At 41.5% G+C, this 20229-nt stretch overlaps 1 protein-coding gene across 1 annotated transcript in view; it reads right to left on the reverse strand.

The window, feature by feature from the left end:
• Window positions 1–18110, reverse strand: part of LOC139442736 (uncharacterized) — a 41786-nt gene extending 23676 nt beyond the window's left edge. The window contains exons 1-2 of the mRNA XM_071223618.1: window positions 17317–18110; window positions 809–954 (exon numbers count right to left, since the gene is read on the reverse strand). Coding sequence (XP_071079719.1) covers window positions 809–954; window positions 17317–17614 — 444 coding nt within the window. The 5' untranslated portion in view covers window positions 17615–18110. The remainder of the gene's footprint in view (window positions 1–808; window positions 955–17316) is intronic.
• Window positions 18111–20229: the final 2119 nt, after the last annotated feature.

Here is a 20229-nt window from a genome sequence, read left to right on the forward strand (position 1 = left end):
ATTATAGATACGAATCTGGGATTCGAACCCGCGATTAGCGGATCTTGGCGTATCTGCACAGCGACTTCCGCCTCCTTAGAGCTGGGCTACCCTGCCTTCTGAGGTACACGTGAAACCTATGAGCTGTTTTTATGATCGAACCCCTGAAGATCCGGGTAAGAATAGGTCTTCAGCAACCCATGCTTGTCCCAAGAGGCAACTAACGGGATCGGGTGGTCAGACTCGCTGACTTGGTTAATGCATGTCATCGTATCCCAATTACGTTGATCGATGCTCATGATGTCAATCACTTGATAGTCTGGTCCATATTCGATTATTTACAAACCGCCGTCACATCGTCATTTAGCTGGATTATTGCTGAATAACAAACAACAAAAGAGACTACCAATACAAATGCAGCTGTAGATCTATCGAACGATAAGACATTGGACACTCGAAGCATGTGAGGGGAGGTGAAATTGGATTTAACGTCGCGTCCAAGATTATTGCACTTATATAGCGACGTGCATGCACGTGTGTGTGTGTGGCTACTTGTACTAGTCCAGACTGCTAGCCCACTGAGATACCATGCTGCAGTTTAACATGAATACCCCACTCAGACACAGTATACTGACTCTGAGCCGACCAGTCCTTGTTTTAGCCCCTGCCGAGCGCGAGACAGGGTAACAACAAGTACCATCTATTAACGTCTTTTGGTATGACGCGGCCGGGGATCGAACCCCGGGCGGACGCTCTACCACTAGACCACGGAGGCGGTCTCGAAGCATGTACCCGCCATATCCCCGACAGGTGCATCTGCGATTCTCACCCAGTATTGTCGCCAGTCTGTTAGATTGGGCTTGTATGAGCCTGAGGTCATTAGAAGTTTGTACTCCAAGTCGTCGGGGTTGAAGTCGTTCCATGTCAACGTAGCTGTTTTGTTCGTGACGTCGCTGACAGCCAGGGAGTAGGAGCCTGCGGGGTAGATAACATGTCATTGGAGCATTGCTGATGTACTTGGGGTCAATATAAATAACAAATATATCTCACTAACACCTCACTCACTAAGAAATGTTTTGGTTTGGTTTGGTTTGTTGTTTTACGCCGCACTCAGCAATATTCCAGCTATATGACGGCGGTCTGTGAACAATCGAGTCTGGACTCAGAAAATCCAGTGATTTACATCATGAACATCGATCCGTGCAATTGGGATCGATGACATGCATCAACCAAGTCAGCGAGCCTGATCACCCGATCCCGTTAGTCGCCTCTTACAGGCATAGTCGCCTTTTACGGCAAGAATGGGTTGCTGAAGACCTATTCTACCCCGGATCTTCATGGGGACAAAGTAATGTAAACCGTCAAGGCCAGAGAATAATCGAAACAGGTCCGCTCCATTTGGCGTAAATTGCTTTTAATTGAAGTTCATGATATTGAATATATGACGGTTGGTTTGGTGGAAAGGCAAGCTCATATTTCACATATTATATATTTTACTTAGGTGGTGATTCTTTGTATAATGTACACATCACGATAAAATTTACAATATCAGCCTTGGTGATAGAGGCATGAACGTGAAGAAAAATAAAAAAAAGAAAGTCATAAACGCCCTGAACCGTCACCTATTTCACGTTCGGACTTTGCAGGGGCATGTTATTTCAGGAGCCCGAAGTGGCATTATATGATTTGTATAAAAGATTCACATTTGTATAAGATGGTTATAACAAAAATATATTTACGAAACAATACGAGCAGGCTTTGTATGAAATGGTATTGTTTCGCAGTGGAAAGAAAATAAATGCTAAATTTCGCAAAGTAAATGACGTTGTTCTTGAACTACACAACCGACAACCATCCATAACCACTTCTTTAGTCCTGACATATTTCGGTTTTTGATTGCTTCTCATGGTCACTATTATTATTATTATTATTATTATTATTATTATTATTATTATTATTATTATTATTATTAATGCTGAAGCTTCACACGACGATTACTATATTAGGAATGGACTCCTTTCCACGTCTGTCTATACTATATCCGGGGTAAACAAGCTGTATATATGAAATTTAGAAGATAGACTGTAAAATGTCATGGTAGTTCAAATACAAATATCTTTATACTGCGAGAAAGAGTCTTCAACCATCAAAATAGGTAGCTGTGCTAGCATAACTCCGGTGTGTCTTGAAAACCCTCATCCAATGGACCCCGTAGGTTATTTGGTGCAGGGTATAATGGATTTAGGGTACGTTTCCTTTACAAGCGTGAGATCACCCACATACACGCCTTAGCAGAGTGCAATTGCATTTCATTAATATAAAGTTCCGAAGCAGGATGTATAAGATTTCTCTAAACTAATACAGCGTGACATCACGCCCGGGCTGTGATGTCGACGGTGATCGCAGAGTGCTTAACAAGTCCTCTCACGTTAAAACGTATCACATTTATACATTAACGCATGACAAAGCAGTTTGGGGTTCACATTTTCGAAAGGATTTGTAAAAGAAAATTTCATTATGACGATGATCGTATTTAAAAAATTAATTATTTTTTTGGATATATCATTTACAATCCGTACCATTTTATTGACCTTCTTCAGTATGAGTGAGTGCGTGAGTTACTATGAATTTACGCCGCTATTAGCAATATTCCAGCAATACCACGGCGGGGGACACCAGAAATGGCCTTCGTACATTGTACCCATGTCGGGAATCGAACCCAGGTCTTCGGCGTGACGAGCGAACGCGTTAACCACTAGGCTACCCGACAGCCCATACTTCAGTATGAGCTACGTTGTGTTCGTATTGCATTTTATTTAGTCAAGATCACTTTTCTCTTATTTCATTTGATTTTAAACCCATATTACTTATAAACAAATATACCTCACTTTCATCGACACCACCCCCCCCCCCCCCCCCCACCACCACGAAAGAAGTTGTTGTCCATAAATTGTGTCCTCTTTGTCATCCGTCAACTTGTAAGTAATGCCTATCAAACAAGAAATAGCACATGCCTTCTTAAACATTAACATAGTAGAATAAAGTGAAAAAAGACCTAAGATATATCCATATGCAGAACAGTCAAAGTGAAGCAAACGATAAGAAAATGCCTTAATTTACAACAACAAAAATCAGCCTAGTATGATAACATTTGTTTGTTTGTGGTCAAATCAAATTTTCAAATGAATACTTTCTTTTGCGCGACATATCTTTCGTCAGAAATGAAGTATATAGCTTTGTTGTGTGGTAAACAGAAATTAGGTATATACTTTGATATCAAGAATCATCTACACGAGGGTCACGTCTTTGGCAATATTGTGGGAAACGTGATAGTCACGAGAAGTAGCGAAACTAGTGAATCCAATTCCAATATGGATTCCTCACAATCCAGGCCGAGGTTAACCCATAGGGCCGTGAAGAGCCGAATGTTTCCCAACCATTTTCTAGCAGTCTATACCCAGTATGGATACTATAAGAAGCAAATGATCAGCATAAATGATATACATTTGTAGTTTACTTTATTTAATGCTTAAAGCCAATCAAGTAATTATTATTTTACATCAGTTTTAAAGGAATAAACATGTAGGAATATGGTTTTCAAATTATTTATTATAAAGCATTTGGAGCAGTACAACAAAGGCTAACATGAGTCCCAGAAATATATTTCTGTGTAAGGAACCCTTGCGTTTTTAATAACGAAAACAATACCATGAGGGATTCCTGTAAAACGTCGCAATGAAACGCACTTCTAAAAATACGAAATCTGTAACTACAGTGAACTACGGTTATAACGAACTCAAAGGGACGACTCATTTTGTTCGTTTAAACCGTAGTTCGTTATAAGCATATATTCAGCATATGGCAAGAACCAAAAACAGTTCCTTATATCCGTCTGTTCGTTATAAGCGTGTCCGTTATAGTTTACTGTATGTTAGCATGCAAAATGATTTTACACCAGTTCTAAGTTTTAAACATCACATCCAAAATATTAGCCGACAGAGCAAGTCACAGTTTTCGTTCATTTCAACATATATTAGATCGAACGTGTCTGTCTCCTTCACGCAGTACAGTAGCCGTGTTATATATCGGCTCCAGATTTGTCAAGGTGTAAGATGGCATGGTTAACGACGTCTGGACCGGGAGGCACAGCTACCCTCCTCAACCCAACACACAGCCATTCCGTGCCCACGGACCATGCCTAATCTCTGCATATCTTACATGAACGATTTCTCTGTAAAAGGATTAGCCCCTCGTATAATGTTTCACGGGAGCATTTGAAAGAGTTACCAGTAGTTTGTCTCTGAAGGCTCAGTCAGACCCATCCTGACAGAGATTAATGACAAGCTACACGCATTTGCTGGGTGGGATATCTTAATTTGACGCTTGGCTGATCTCGCCACAGGAGGTGTGTCCCATGAGGCTTAGACAGGAAGCTCCAAACATCACACTTTATAAATCTTCTTCGAGTCTTCGGGGGAGAGGCCGGATAAGACGCATGTGTGGAGTTTGTGATATGGCACAAATGCTGCTGTTATTGTCAGTTAGGGACGGGTCATGAAAAAATGACACAGCGAAGGATGGGGGGTCGCCAAACTGTATCACAACTGTAAGTGGGACCGTGAAAACATGACACGGTTCAACGGTATGCAAGACAACAGTCTTGCTTGACAACGGTGTGAGGATCTATACCGAAACGTCGCCTTTACAGTATTAAAGAATCTGTTATCCAGAAATCGTGTCTACTTTGTCATGTGCTATTTCATGAATAATTTTAAAATATAATTAATATATAATTTATAGAAATAAGATGGTAAACGAATCATAACATACCTTCATGGCAAAGTTCGTACGCTTCGCGTTAAGGTAAAGTGTTACACATGATCGCGGAGAGCGAGTGAATGTACCTTAACGCCGCACTTTACAGCTGTTCGCGGCAACGACAAAATGAAAATGCAAGTTAGCCGACGTGTACATGTACCGTTAGATATCAGAGTACGTCATGTTTTCAAACAAAACAACGTATCCTAATGACTGAGTTATGGGCATCAGCTTATCAATTTACGTTGCTTTCTACGAGGCTAGTCTTATGATGTAAACAAACAAGATGGCGTGCTCGGAACACCATGCGTGTCTTTAGACGCCTGCCGTAGCGCTGGAATGTTTGTAGGAAGCGGCCTGTTTGTGTGTTGATCGCATACTTTACGGGCATCCGCACGCCCGACCACACCGGTAGAATCAATGACAGATAGTGGGAAGGCACACAGATTGCCTCTCGTTAGCTGCTTCCTCGCGGACAAGTCAAATTTAATGTACACCGCTGATTGTTGGGATCCAGGGGAAATATCTAATGAAAGAACTTGTAAAGATTATCAGAGGACAGGTACCATCCACTTCTTCATCAATTATACTGGTATGGCCGGAATATAAACGAGTAATTTGAAACTATATCAGTTTTTATTGTAGTCCGACATCGTACGGACATGACAACTGTTTCGTGGAATATGGATATATCTATGTAACCACACTGTGCAATTTGTATTTGAAGCGTAGTCAAACTATTAACGTTCGAGACTGACCATTTATTATAAGGGCGCCGAAGACCCAGGTTCGATTTCCCATATGGGTATGTGGGAAGCCCATTTCTGATACACGAATGGGCAACTGGTCGTTTACGGAAAGGCCCATAGCTATGTATGTCTTGGTGGTCTCCTTACATGGAAGATTCCGGGGCGGGTATAAAATACATCACGCATGAAGAGATTGAGAGTAACGGACAGGCAACCCATGAAGATCCGGGATAGATTAGGTCTTCAGCAACCCATGCTTGCCGTAAAAGGAGACTATGCTTGTCGTAAGAGGCGACTAACGGGATCGGGTGGTCAGACTCGCTGACCTGTTTGATGCATACTAGTTCCAATTGCATGGATCGAAGCTCATGATGTCAATCACTGGAATTAATCTTTAGCAAACCATTCTTGTCGTAAGAGGCCACTAATGGGATTGTTGGTCAGGCACACTAACTTGGTTGATGCAATTGCGTAGATCGATGTTCATGGTGTCAATCACTGGATTGTCTGGTTCAGACTCGATTATTTACCGACCGCCGTCATATAGCTGGAATATTGCTGAATGCGGCATTAAACAACAACCAACCAACCAACCAAACGGACAGGCGTGGAAGCGTTACGTTTACATAAAATATGAGTTAACCGGAAGTCTCTACATAAGGACAACCATACTTTAACAATCTTTAAAGAAACCATGTCTTTCTGCCTTTGAAAAAAACCGTTTGTTATTGCAAAATGTTTGAGTTAAGTGTGTAAGACCTGATGCAACTCGACACCTCTGATGAGACGGCTGTTTTGGTCCATCTTCTCGCTCCATGATGGCTGGAACAGCTCCGCCGTTAGCAGTTACTATGTCAGTGTTGGAGCGGTTGTAAGGACATAAACTGTAAGCTGGTCGAGTCAGCGTGACACACAGAGAGCTAGCGATTTCCTCATATACATATGAACTTTCCATCGCAGTCTACCTGATGCGGGTGTTAGATAACAGATTGGGGAGACTGAGCGTGGGGTATGCAGGCCATCTGGTGTCAGGGAGACAGCTGGTTCCGGTGACGCTGTTGCAAGATAAACTTCTTCTCGTCTTTCTGTACATGCACCGATTTAACATGCACAGGAACAAAAACTCGACGGACTGTTTAATACAGTTGCAGCGAAGTGTGTTAGTTCTGGAGCCAATGCGTATTCGTCTTCAGAACTTATGGTTTGGTTCCGTCCACCGTCGGTCAATTTTTGAACCTTAATGCAATACGAGAGATGACCCACGCGATGCCACTTGATATTGTTTATATGTGAGATAAAAAACATTTTTTTATTATTTTTTATTTTCTATTTTTGGGGGGAGGGTGGGGGGGGGGGGGGGGGGACTTTAATGCCCGTATAGCGTGCGAGGATGAATGTATTGATAATACAAACATAGATCGCCTGCCAGACCTACCCAGTGATAAAACTTCAGTCATATGGTAAGTAATTATGGAAAATGCTTTCTTGATATAGCCACATGGTGTAAATAAATAATATTAGACGGGCGAACTATTGTTGACAGACTTGGCAATTTTACATGGCACACATATAATGGTCATAATTGTTGATTACGCACTAGTCACAGAAAGAATCTACCCAAATGTTTCATATTTCAACATAAAACCATCAGCATGGTTATCAGATCACTGCCAGCTATCCCTTACACTTTCTGTTACCACAGATCAACTCACCCAAAATGAACAAAAACATTAATAAGACCACAAATGTAACCTTTACTAAATACAGGTGTAAAGCCGCTGGCACTCCAACAGTCACACATGTGTTGAAAATGCTACTTCTAACTTAAATAATCACACTGCCTTACACAACTTTATGTTAACTTCCCGTCCTAAAGATGGTTCTGAATGTAAAACGCTCGTTGATGCCTTCTCTGATATATTACAAACCCTCAACAAATTGTCAACAAACAAAAATAAATCAAATGTACCAATAGCCAGTGGTAAAATGATGAATGTAAAGAGGCAAAACGTAATATGGAATAGAAATATCAATAAAGAAAGCAATATATCAATTAGAAATAGGGCTCTTTTAGCCCAAAAAGAATACAAGATGTTACTCAGAAGAAATATATAAACAAAATCACCTAGAAACTCTGTCAAAAAAGGAACTAAAAACATTCAGGAAACTATTAAATAAACTTAGAACCTCATCCAAGAAGGAATCTGTTTATCCTGATCCTGAGGAGCTAACAAACCACTTCAGGAATATTTACAACACTAAAACAAAAACACCTTCCCCGGATCCTCTACTAAATTCTTGAAGACATACAAAAAAGTGACAGTCTTAATAAACCAATAACAGCTAGTGAAATTCTCACTTGTATAAAACAATCCCAACAAACAAAAGCCCAGGCGAAGATACCATAAGTAATGAACTTTTAAAATCAATATCTTGTTCATTGAATGACCAGTTGGTTAAACTGTTTAATGATGTATTAAATAGTGGTCACTTCCCACAGAGCTTAGACTAACATATAGTCTCTGAAATGAACATATCGTACAGAAAAAACAGTTGTTCAGTTATCTTAATAAAAATATGATAAAAAGGGAGCCCAGTGATTCTCTTCATTTTCAGATACTGCAGTAATCTAGACTTGCCAAACATTATAGACTTGCATGGGCTGTAGTTGATATATTTGTATCAGGGTCTGTAAGACAGACTACACCAGAGCTGGGCAACCTCGGTTATCACCGTATTACATAAGAGGGGTGATAAGACTGACCCTAACAAGTACAGGGGTATTGCACTAAGCAGGTGCCTAGGTATGCTATTCTGCAAGAATAATTGACCACATGGACAAGAATTAATTACAAGACCACTGTCAGTCTGGATTTAGAAAGGGCTACCGAACATCAGATAATGTATTTGTTCTTAAAACATTAATAGATTCTACAAAAAGTAAAAAGATAAAAATATACACTTGCTTTGTAGATTTTCAAAAGGTCTTTGATTCAGTGATAGATCGCTACTCCTAACAAAGGTATTATCAAAAAAAATTTCAGGAAACCTATTTAAAATAATATCATCACTATACAGTGATATCTCCTGAAAGTGAAACCTACCAGGGCATTTCACAATCCTTTAAATCCAACATTGGGGTACGACAAGGATGCATTTTGTCTCCCACATTATTTAATATATTCCTCAATGACCTTCCACATTATATCAAATCGGATAGCAATAATATATAGAGGATATTTAATGTGTTTTCTCAAATACCACTTTTATCTCATCGAGTGAAGTGGGGAGATTCTAATATTTTCACGAGTGACGCAGTCAATAAATACCAATAGCTCTTGCTTGCAAACTATTTAAAATATTAGTCGAGCCAGTAATTTTTTATAATAGTGAAATCTGGGGTATAGAATCAATCCTCCTGAACAACTTTATTCATATATCCCCGAGAAACTGCAGCTCAGATTTTGTAAATCCATGTTAGTGTCAGCAAAACAACACACAACTTGGCAAGCCGAGCAGAACTAGGACTCTACCCTCTTATATACACAGTACTAATAAAAATAGCAAATTCCTATCACCACGTTGGTTCTTCCATAAACACAATATTTCAGAACGCTTTTGCATATTTGGTGAATAAACGATTAAGATGGGTTTTACCGGCTCAATCTATTCTTAGGAAAACACAATTTGAGTACTTCTTCAAGGAATCTCTTCAAGATGTAAATACAACTAGAGGCACATGAAACAAACTTAGGACATACAGGATAGTTAATAATTAAACAAAATTGGAACCCTATCTCAGTCACTGTAAAATAAGAATATTTCGAGTGCACTTACACTAAGAGTAAGTAACCATAAATTAGATATTGAACTTGGAAGATATACAAAGCCACCAACCCCACCACATCAGAGGCTATGCTCCACATTTTCAACCATTGATAATGAAAAACACTTCATACTTCACTGTACCAAACACTCAGATCTCAGACGTTTACCACTTCAGTGAAACCCATGAGCACGGGTATGGTGCTGAAAAACCTAGAAACATAATCGGGGCTAACCGGGATTCGAACCCACAGTCATAGATTTCTGGCGTGCCCAAGGGACACAACTATGCACAGCGAATTGCGGCGCCTTAGATGACTGGGCCACCCGTGCCCCCTCTCAATAGTAGTAGCACCTTCTAGAGTAGGAGCACATTGTAGTAGCACCCTCTAAAGTAGTAGCAAATGATAGTAGCAATTTCTATAGTAGTAGCATATTGTAGTAGCACCCTCTAGAGTAGGAGCATATTGTAGTAGCACCCTCTAAAGTAGTTGCAAATGATAGTAGCAATTTCTATAGTAGTACCATATGGTAGTAGCACCCTCTAGAGTAGTAGCATATTGTAGTAGCACTTTCTATAGTAGTAGCATGTGGTAGTAGCACTTTCTATAGTAGTAGCATATGGTAGTAGCACTCTCTGTAGTAGTAGCATATGGTAGTAGCACTTTCTATAGTAGTAGCATATGGTAGTAGCACCCTCTAGAGTAGTAGCATTGTGTAGTAGCACTTTCTATAGTAGTAGCATATGGTTGTAGCACTTTCTATAGTAGAAGCAACGGTAGTAGCACTTTCTATAGTAGTAGCATATGGTAGTAGCTCCATCTATTGCAGTAGCATATTGTAGTAGCTCCATCTATCGCAGTAGCATATGGTAATAGCACTTTCTATGGCAGTAGCATTTTGTAGTAGCACTTTCTATAGAAGTAGCAAATAGTAGTAGCACTTTCTATAGTAGTAGCAAATGGTAGTAGCACTTTCTATAGTAGTAGCATATGGTAGTAGCTCCATCTATGGCAGAAGCATATTGTAGTAACAAGATACTTTCGAGTTCATGCAGACTGAACATGTTAAGAAATGTGCACACATAAACTCGTCTTGAATGACAAAGATGGACGTGGCAGCAGGATCCGGAAGGAGTCTTGTTTATTTGGAAGAGATCTTTATTGTATGTGACTCATCCCCGGTGCCAGACGCCAGGAAACGGGGCGTCTGGAGATGGATATTGAGTAGAACATGGGGAAACAAATTACTCACGTCACAGGTTTTAAACAGCAGTTGGAGCGTCATGCACGTGCGGACGAAAAAACACTTAAACACGAAAAAAATGATCGACTCATCACGGCAATGGTAAGGTTGCTCTGACACAGGATGTGATGGGACAGCTGAGTGCCGCCTATATTAAAGTGCCGCAATATAACAGTAATATCAGGCGACAGACACCAGAAGAAATAGAGGTATGGAACCGGAGCTCTCACTAGGCGACCACGCCACATAGCCGCGCCATTAACAATCTTCTTCCATGCTACAGTGTCAGTTCCAGATGGTTCACACGAATGCCAGTCATTTGTGCCTTCACACATTTTTACCCATTAGGGAATGGAACTCGGGCCTGTGGTGTGACGACCGAACGCTGAACTACAAACTGAACGGTACCCTACCGCTCCCTCAAAGATCTGAGATCACGGGCATATATACATACGATACGTTAAGGGATTATAGCATCTGTATTCCACCCGTTGTGAAAGTTCCAAGCTACAGGAAGACACGTGCACTATCGTTCAGGAGTTGGCGTGTAGGAGTTGAGTATGGACATGGCGTGAAGGAGTTCAGTATGGACATGGCGTGTAGGAGTTCAGTATGGACATGGCGTGTAGGGGTTGAGTATGGACATGGCTTGTAGGATTTAAGTATGGACATGGCGTGTAGGGGTTGAGTATGGACATGGCTTGTAGGAGTTGAGTATGGACATGGCGTGTAGGGGTTGAGTATGGACATGGCTTGTAGGAGTTGAGTATGGACATGGCGTTTATGGGTTCAGTATGGACATTGTGTGTAGGGGTTCAATATGGACATGGCTTGTAGGGGTTGAGTATGGACATGGCGTGCAGGGGTTGAGTATGGACATGGCGTGTAGGGGTTCAATGTGGACATGGCGTGTATGAGTTGAGTATGGACATGGCGTGAAGGAGTTCAATATGGACATGGCGTGCAGGGGTTCAATATCGACATGCCGTGCAGGGGTTCAATATAGAAATGCCGTGTAGGAGTTCAATATAGACATGGCGTGAAGGCGTTGAGAATGGACATGGCGTGTAGGGGTTCAATATGGACATGGCGTGTAGGAGCTGAGAATGGACATAGCGTGTAGATCAGAATGGACATGGCGTGTAGGAGATCAGTATGGACACGGCGTGCTGTGGGAGGACTCCGCTCACCCAGACCAACATCTACGCCAACGTCTGGCTACATCAACGTCTGGCTACATCAACGGCTGTTTTCAACTGTTGGGGGTCCGCAGCCTGCATATCTCGCTCAACAAACATTTTTCGCGCCATAATGTTGAGTGATTTGTGTTTTCTCTTTTTTGTATGCTTGATTTTCTTGGTGTATTTTCTCACACCAGCCTGCGATTGTTGGGCGAGTCGGACCATGTCCTTCGACCGTGGCACCTAATCAACAGGAGCTCTACACGCGATAACAGCAGATCGTGAGATCCAGTCCGACGCCCTGATATTCGGGAACTAAAAACAACGACACAAATGCCCCACGGGCTAACCTAAATCGTTGGCAAATTGAACTTTGTGACATAACACAAACACATGAGACTGAGTTCGACAAACATGGCCGGCTGCAGTTCACAGCAGAAACCACCGACAATTAAAATATTGTGTTAAAAAGAGAAAACATTGCTTTTAAATGTTAGAATAAGTAATTTTTGCCAAGTGGACGAGACATTCCTCGAAAATCAATGAAGGGCAATATCTGGCTGTAAACGTCAAAGACAGGACTCTGGGAATGTCGGCACAATGAAGGTCCTGAGTGAACTATGTTGTTATTGGTGTTGTGTTTGTGACGCGGTTGTTGAAAGACGGCAGCTTCTGAGATTTCAGTAATATGAAGTTATGTGTGGATACGCATAATGTATCCTTAAAATGAAACGTGCATCCTTTCGGTTATATTACTTCAGCAACTCATATATACTAAACCGCAAAAGAAACGTCACCCCAAGTAACATTGCATGAAAAGTTGTCATTTAAATATTTGGGTAATTTTTGTCAAAGTTTCTAAAAATTAACATAAAAACCGATCGCTCAAACGCATCACGGCAACGGCCATGGTAACCCGATGCACGTTAGTTCCGTGCAAATTGAAATGCACATGCGGTCCCTCATTTCTTGCCCTATAAAAATCCGCCAAGATTGGATAATATTCATTTGTTATCGAATTGCTACCACATGCCAAGATTGACAAGAAATCAGCGACACCAAGCCCTTGGGTGATTGCAAGCTGGACCAACCGTTCGGCAAGTAGCCAATGCATTTCAAGTCCACGTCGTGAAGACCACATACAGGCTCCAGCCACGGTGCCAGACCACCAACACTACAGATGACCGACCACGTAGTGGAAGATCAAGATCGCTTTGTTACTGCTGCGGAAACTGCTCGACAGACCATGGGGACATACCAGCGACACATTAGTGTGGACATCGTGCATCGACGATTGACGAGCAGAAACCTCCACTGTCACAGGCCACACCGAGAACCCATTCTGACACCACGTCATCGGCGGGACCGTCTTCCGTGGGCAAACACAGCACCAGCATTGGTGCCACCAGCAGTCGAGAAGAGTCCTCTTCTCAGACGAGAGCTGTTACTGTATCTCAACAGCAGATGGCAGAGAGAGAGTATGGCGACGCCGTGGAAAACGTTATTCAGATGCGTGGGGTGGTCCGAGCATCGTGGTGTGGGGTGGAATTGGTGTTGCACAGAGAGTCGGCCCTGTCGTCTTCCAGAACATCGGTCCAGGGAGAGGCAATGGTGTCACAGCGGCTCGGTACATTGATCAAGTCTTGAGTACACGCCATACCTCATTTGGTACGTCGCCGCAACCACGAGTTTCAGCATGATAACGCCCGTGCCCACACTGCGGGAGGATTTTTTCGGTCCCGATTTAAAGCACATTGAGCACTTGTGGGACGAGATTCAAAGACGGCTGAATGACGTCCGACCAAGGCCGACAACTGCAGCTGAACTTCGTCAGGCTTTCCTCAAAGTGTGGGCTCAAGTGCCTATAGCCTTCATCAACCGCTTCATTTATTCCATGTATCGACGTTCATCAATGCATCAATGCAAATGGCGGACACACGAGATACTGACTTGTGATGGCATTTTCTCAGAGACTGTGTTGTGTTTCACTGTAAGAACATTTGACACTTTAATTTCAACCTTGATGATCAGTTTTGCCAAGTTTCATCTTTTTAATATCTCTCAAAGCATGTTTACAGTGTTTGGACAGATAAGGTTTCTCATATATCTATGCATGGTGATGTTTCTTTTGCGGTTCAGTATATTTATCTTGACTGTGTGATAAGAGCAGGCCACCAATACCTAGAATGACATTTAGTCCCGAAAATAAAAATCCATATGGAGCCCAGAACAATCCTTAATTGCGTCGGGCAGTTACGATTTGCCAAATCATTCTACACTTGAGTTGGACTCCTTTTTATATTTTTCTTTTTGGTCTGGGAGACTGATACCATCACATATCACACATCACACCTGATTCATGCTTGAGAAAGATTAAAATGCGGAAGGTTTGTCGCAGATGGTTTGAGATGTCGTTTAATTATTTGATGATTTTTAAGTCAATAATTAAAAGGCTGCGATCCTTGCATCGTCTAATATCAATTTTCATTTAAAATATCTCAACAAAACAGTTTCATCGAATGACGCCTGACAGAGTCCTAACACCGCAATGATTTCATCCATGACACTGCTGTAGGAATTGGCAAACGCTGCAAAGCCGAAGAAAAGTGTGCATAAATATCCTAATACAATATATGCTTTAATGAATATGGCGATATGTATCTCCGTGTACCATATCTCCGTTCTATTGTGATTTATGATATAATACAATGAAACATCGAGGATGGGTACTAACTTGAGTATGTCGTCACTTACCATTCCAAATCATCTTCACATTACTATACGTTATTTTATTTTTGTTATTTGTGGTTTTCTCCGCCCAAATTACGATCTACTAATCAGTCGCCATGTTTATCCGCCGCTAAAGTCAATCAGAACATCCGATAGCTGGGATTCGACATATTGATGTTAATTTGGTTTAGAATGAAAGCCTGGACGACCCTTAACCCATAATACCGGCCAGATGTCTGCCATACATGTACTCTTCCTCCGCCGATAGAACTCAGGGAGGTGCATGTTTGCTGTCGTCTGCCAGCGGTCTCCATGGTTACATAACTATCGTCTGCTTGACGCAGTTTGACCAGCACCCGAACCTGGGTCCGAGGCCAAGCAACCCACACTCGCTGACAGTAAACAACATTGCTCAGATTAAAACTGACATGTTTACAAATCCCCCGAGAAAGAACACCAGGCAGTGTACAGTCACACAGAGGACTTCTGTATAACATCTCCATACAAGCCTATAAAGGATTACGTCAGTCCACTGCCTTAAAGCCGGACCAGTGACTGATAGGTGAAATGTCAGTAAACCGGATAATTTATACATACTTTTAAAAAGATATTTGTTTCCGTAAAACAGTTATTATCATATATTTATAAGATACGGAATACTGAGATTATTACGTTAAGATCGGAGTAAAAGGTATCATGTGAAAAAGTTGGTATTTTTAAAATATCTTTTCATGTTAAATTGGAGAGCTTATTACATTGTATGATGTCATTCTGTCCTGTACATGGCAACGAACGTGTCTTCTGTCCCTGGATCCAACATTAATAACATCTGTCAACAATTAAAATAAGTTTTAACTTTGCTCTTTCCCCCCTTCAATTAGTAAGGCCGTGTTGTCGGTATATGTACATAGGGTGATGTTGGTAAAATCACGTGACGGTGATTCACGTGGTAGACCCACAATGCCCCGTGCGGGAAACATCCTGGAGTCAGTTCTTTAATAGCCCGATAATGATGTAAATGGCATATCTGACATGTTTCACATCGCAAATGGCGCCTTCGCCAACATAGACGAACGCTGACGAAATAAAATATTGACTCATTGACAAAATGAAAAAAATCTTTGAATATTTAAAAAAAGTAAAATGAATGGAACTATATATTTTATCATTTCAATAGAAATATCAATGAAAGCATGTGATACCTCACTGGCAGAGGCTGGAAAAATAGGTCAGTGATGACTTAAATATATCGACAGTCACTATGATAGACGGAAAAATTATTCTCATGGGCAGCGTTTGCAGTGCATGACCAGATTGGGTTGAAACAGATGATTTGTATGTTCCCAACGTATATGTAAGTTCACGCCCTGGTATACATGGCACTGTCTATATTGTAGATCAGCACATATAATCACTTGACATCGAGGAGAAAGACGCGTCCCGCTAAGCTCATTACCAATACGGAACTCACGTCCGCTGGATATGCTGACATCATCTCAGATAAAGCATAGCCTCTGCGGCTGTTTTTAAATTCGGGGGATAAATTTACATTTCGGAAGCTAAATTTGCTCCCCTGTGTTGCTACATACCAAAATTCCTAAGACAGAATTAAGGCGGAAATGTATTTACGTTTTCCACTTTGAAAGAGACTTTTGACGAAGTTAACACATGTGATTTGAAAATAACCTTATTTATAACTTCAATTCAGGATAAAGGTATAAAAAATATAAAAGTTGTATTCTACACAGATTTTTAATGGAATTATTTCGCTCGGAGCTAGGCACGTTACTGTCAATTTACATAGAAGAAAAAACTCGTCAAATATCCTTCTTCTGCAAGCGTTCAATCGCGTTTGATATCTGACCTATTTTCCCTTCTCACCACGAGGAGCCTCTCATAACACCTTTCTATTGCTTCATGTATTGGGGTATAGGCGGATGAATACCCGGTAAATATACCCGTATACACCAGCCGGGCTTCGCGTCCTCTGTAGTCGGGTACACAATACACCGCGATTCATAACACCCGCTTGCACCAAGGGGACCTTACCCTTCAACAAATAAAGAAAAACCTGACTGTAAAAATCCCGCTTTACACTGTTATTGGATGGTGGAGAATTTTCTGTTTTTATATACTTTAGTTTCACCAGGGGCCATTTATAGAATGATCTCTGGTTTTACATGTTTAGTTTTATTTTACACTGTTTCTAGTTTACATTACGTTTGATCTCCGTGCCGAGTGACTAAGTAATGGTTCTGTATTATTAATCGATACTTCATCGATTTTCAAAATATTTTTTCGCAAATTGAGCTTTGTATTTCTTTCCAGTCATGTCTACTTTACAGTTGAGTTCGAGGTTGGGTGAGTGAGTGAGTAAAACTTCTCATCGGCGCTATCACAGCTATACAGCGACTTCTATGACATGCAGTTAATCAACAAATTACAATCTACCAACTTGACCATAGTTTCTAAATAGTTCAAACAAAATATTGTTTTATTCTACATAACTGTATCCTAGTTAACATTAAAAAAATAGAAAGAATGTTTTCGTTTTTTTAAATAATTATTTTTATACGTTGAAACCCTGAACATGATATGGATTATATATTCGAATATTATTTGGTTTCTTCATTCCATGAGTCCGGGGCTAACGCAAAGTTAGAGTACATGTGTCAATCATGAATACAAACCGAAACGTAATATTCTACTATTTTACATTTATTGTAAATAAATACTAAATGCTTGACACAGGTAAACATTGCATGTCTACATAGACGTGTAGAAATTACCTCGACAAATCCCATGGGTAGCTCCTTGGGTGTCGCCTAGACATTCGTATCCAAGATCACTGTCACACTCAGATCCCGGGGGGTCCTCTTCTCCCTCAACGTACCCACACGTCTCCCCTAGCATGCGCTGGCAGCACCCCCGGGCATCACGCGGCCTGTCAGCCCTACAGGGGTCGAGCGATGTACAGTTTCTTCCCAGTGCCTCGCCTACAACGGCGAGTATCACCAGTAGATACCAAGACGAAGCTACCCCCGACATCCGTGTAAAGTTTCTGAGAGGAATCACATTGATGAACATGTAGCCGATGTAGTCTTCAGGGTAGGTGTAGCCGTGTTGTCGTTCTCCACCCGACGTCCAACTCAGCTGACTCACAATAAATATACTCGGGGCCCCTCAGCGTACACAAGCTTGTGCCTGTACTCAATACATGAGCTCTGAACACCATTGGGTGTATGGATACGAGAATGAAAAGTGATACCCATTGAAGACGTTGAGATATTTATAGCCCGCCAGGCTGCCGAAGCGGTTCGTTCCTCTACACGCTCATCAGGGTAACGGGTGTGGTGGTGGCTACGTCGTCTCAGACGTTGTCGCTCACAATAAAAGTGTTGTCGCTGCCTTCAAACCTTCGTCAGTGTAAGCGTCGTTTCAGCATATTGCTAGCCATTCAGTCGTGCCTTCGGCTTGCCCGGACATTTGCTCTCAATATTTGCCCAACAACTCAAGGAAAACAATTCACAGAAAGCGTCAAACTTGAGATTCTCAAAGTGTGATTTCGCGTGAAATGACTAAACATTCTAGGAAAATTTACATTCTGATTTCCCACCGGTCCGTTGTGTAGTATTCAGGGTTATCCGACTGACCAGTCATCATTTGTATTGTCCGATCGCCTCTGTGGAACCAAACATGCAGACAATTGTTTATCTCAAAATATTCCCAGCTGTGTGTTAATGCGGGTTAAATCTCACCGATATTCCAGACTTCCAGGTAAAAAGAAGTCTCTTTGTAAAAAGTCCTCTTGTGTTCTAGCTATTGACTTCCAAACTCCTCACAACACTTTCACAACCTCGCATCATCTGGTTTCAACATATCCGCGTTCTGGTGTAGACCTTCGTACACGCCTGACGCGATCTTCAACCCTGTATGGAGTACACAACACATGTAAAGACGTTTTGTTTTTGCTAAGATGTTCTATTGTTACATGCCAGCTGTAGGCTAATGCTGCAGCAGTGTCTTGGAGCACGCTACATCGGGAATGTCAACGATCTAATCTTACTTCCTTCTTTAAATAATCCGTATTTATTTTTTATTCCAATCGTTAAAAAATACACGTTTCCCTTCCACTGTGTGAATTTAAATAGATTGGATTGTTTTCTATTACTACGTGATGTTCTCAAAAAATAAATAATTAAAACTTGAATTAACACTGTTTCTCTAAGACCAAACATGTGCTCAACACCTTGTCATTTACGCCATAACGTTAGCTGTAACAATCAGTATAGAGATTATCCCATAAGAATATGTATAATGGACGGGTGCTGTTCATGAAGAATAATCCAATAATGTAATGAGTGAGTGAGTTAGTTTGGTTTTACGCCGCTTTTAGCAATATTCATCAATATCACGGCGGGGGACACCAGAAATGGACTTCACACATTGTACCCATGAAGGGAATCGAACCCGGGTCTTCGGCGTGACGAGCGAACGCTTTAACCACTAGGCTACCCGCCCCAATAACGTAATGACATTTCATAAGGGACAAAAGTTTTTCTTGAGACGAATTTCTACATTCATAGAGTTTCGGTTTTGAAAACGAACACAAACATTATATACCACTTTCTTTCATAAATTTCAGCATTTTAGTTTCTTTAACGATCCTTTGTATGCTGTTCGTGTTTCTTTTGTCGGTGAGTATATATGACAAGTTTACCTACATATTATGATATGTTTCATGATAAAGCCCACGTTGTAATGTCGTACACGTTGTGATGTCAACGCGTCAAGTGGTCTGCTTCCCGGGGCCGTCATGAAGAAGTGAGTAGGTAATAAAGGATATCATTGTTATCTATCGCGCTAAGCCCACGCAGTTGCTGGGTCTGTATCTCCAAACAGCAAGACGTCCCCATGATGTGACCGCGCGCACCTGTTGGGCCACCCACTACCTGCATCTAATTAGCCCCCTACAGGTAACCCTTGTTCCATGCACACTGGGGCTTTCATGGCACCATTTGGTCGTATTTACAATTCACCTGCAGTTCATGTGACTTTATTGACCGTGTATTTACACTGTTTTATCGGTTTTAAGAATATGAACCATTACATGGTTTAAAGAGCTATCTGTTTAGTGATTGCCTCATCTATTCAGCTTGTGAGATAGGACAAATAAATGTGTGGGCAGTTCTGGTTTATCAGTTCCGATAACAGTATGGTCTGTCTATTTTCAGGAGGTCCGGGGGCCATGGGTGGCCCAGTCGCCTAAGGCGCCGCGATTCGCTGTGCAGAGTTGCGTTCCTAGGGCACGCCAGGAACCTATTACTGTGGGTTCGAATCCCGGTTCGCCCCGATTATGTTTCTAGGTTTGTCAACATCATACCCGTGCTCGTGGGTTTCACCGAAGTGGTAAACGTCTGAGACCTGCATCACTCCGGGCTTTCCTCCCACATTAAGCTGACACGTCGCGATATAACTGGAATACTGTTAAAAGCGGCGTTAAACTCAACTCACTAACTCAGGAGGTCCAGTCGCCCCTGTGGTGACGTAACGCGTCAGGATCCGCTGTTGGTTTTAGGCCACAGACACACACGCACACGCACACGCACACGCACACGCACACACAACTCAGCATTTTAAACTAATACAATCAAACAATAATTCCTTTAACACGTACAAGTTCATTGTGTACTGTGTTGTAT

The sequence above is a fragment of the Haliotis cracherodii genome, unplaced genomic scaffold (assembly GCF_022045235.1).
Source record: "Haliotis cracherodii isolate W230 unplaced genomic scaffold, xgHalCrac1.p SCAF_5, whole genome shotgun sequence".
Lineage (NCBI taxonomy): Eukaryota > Metazoa > Mollusca > Gastropoda > Lepetellida > Haliotidae > Haliotis > Haliotis cracherodii.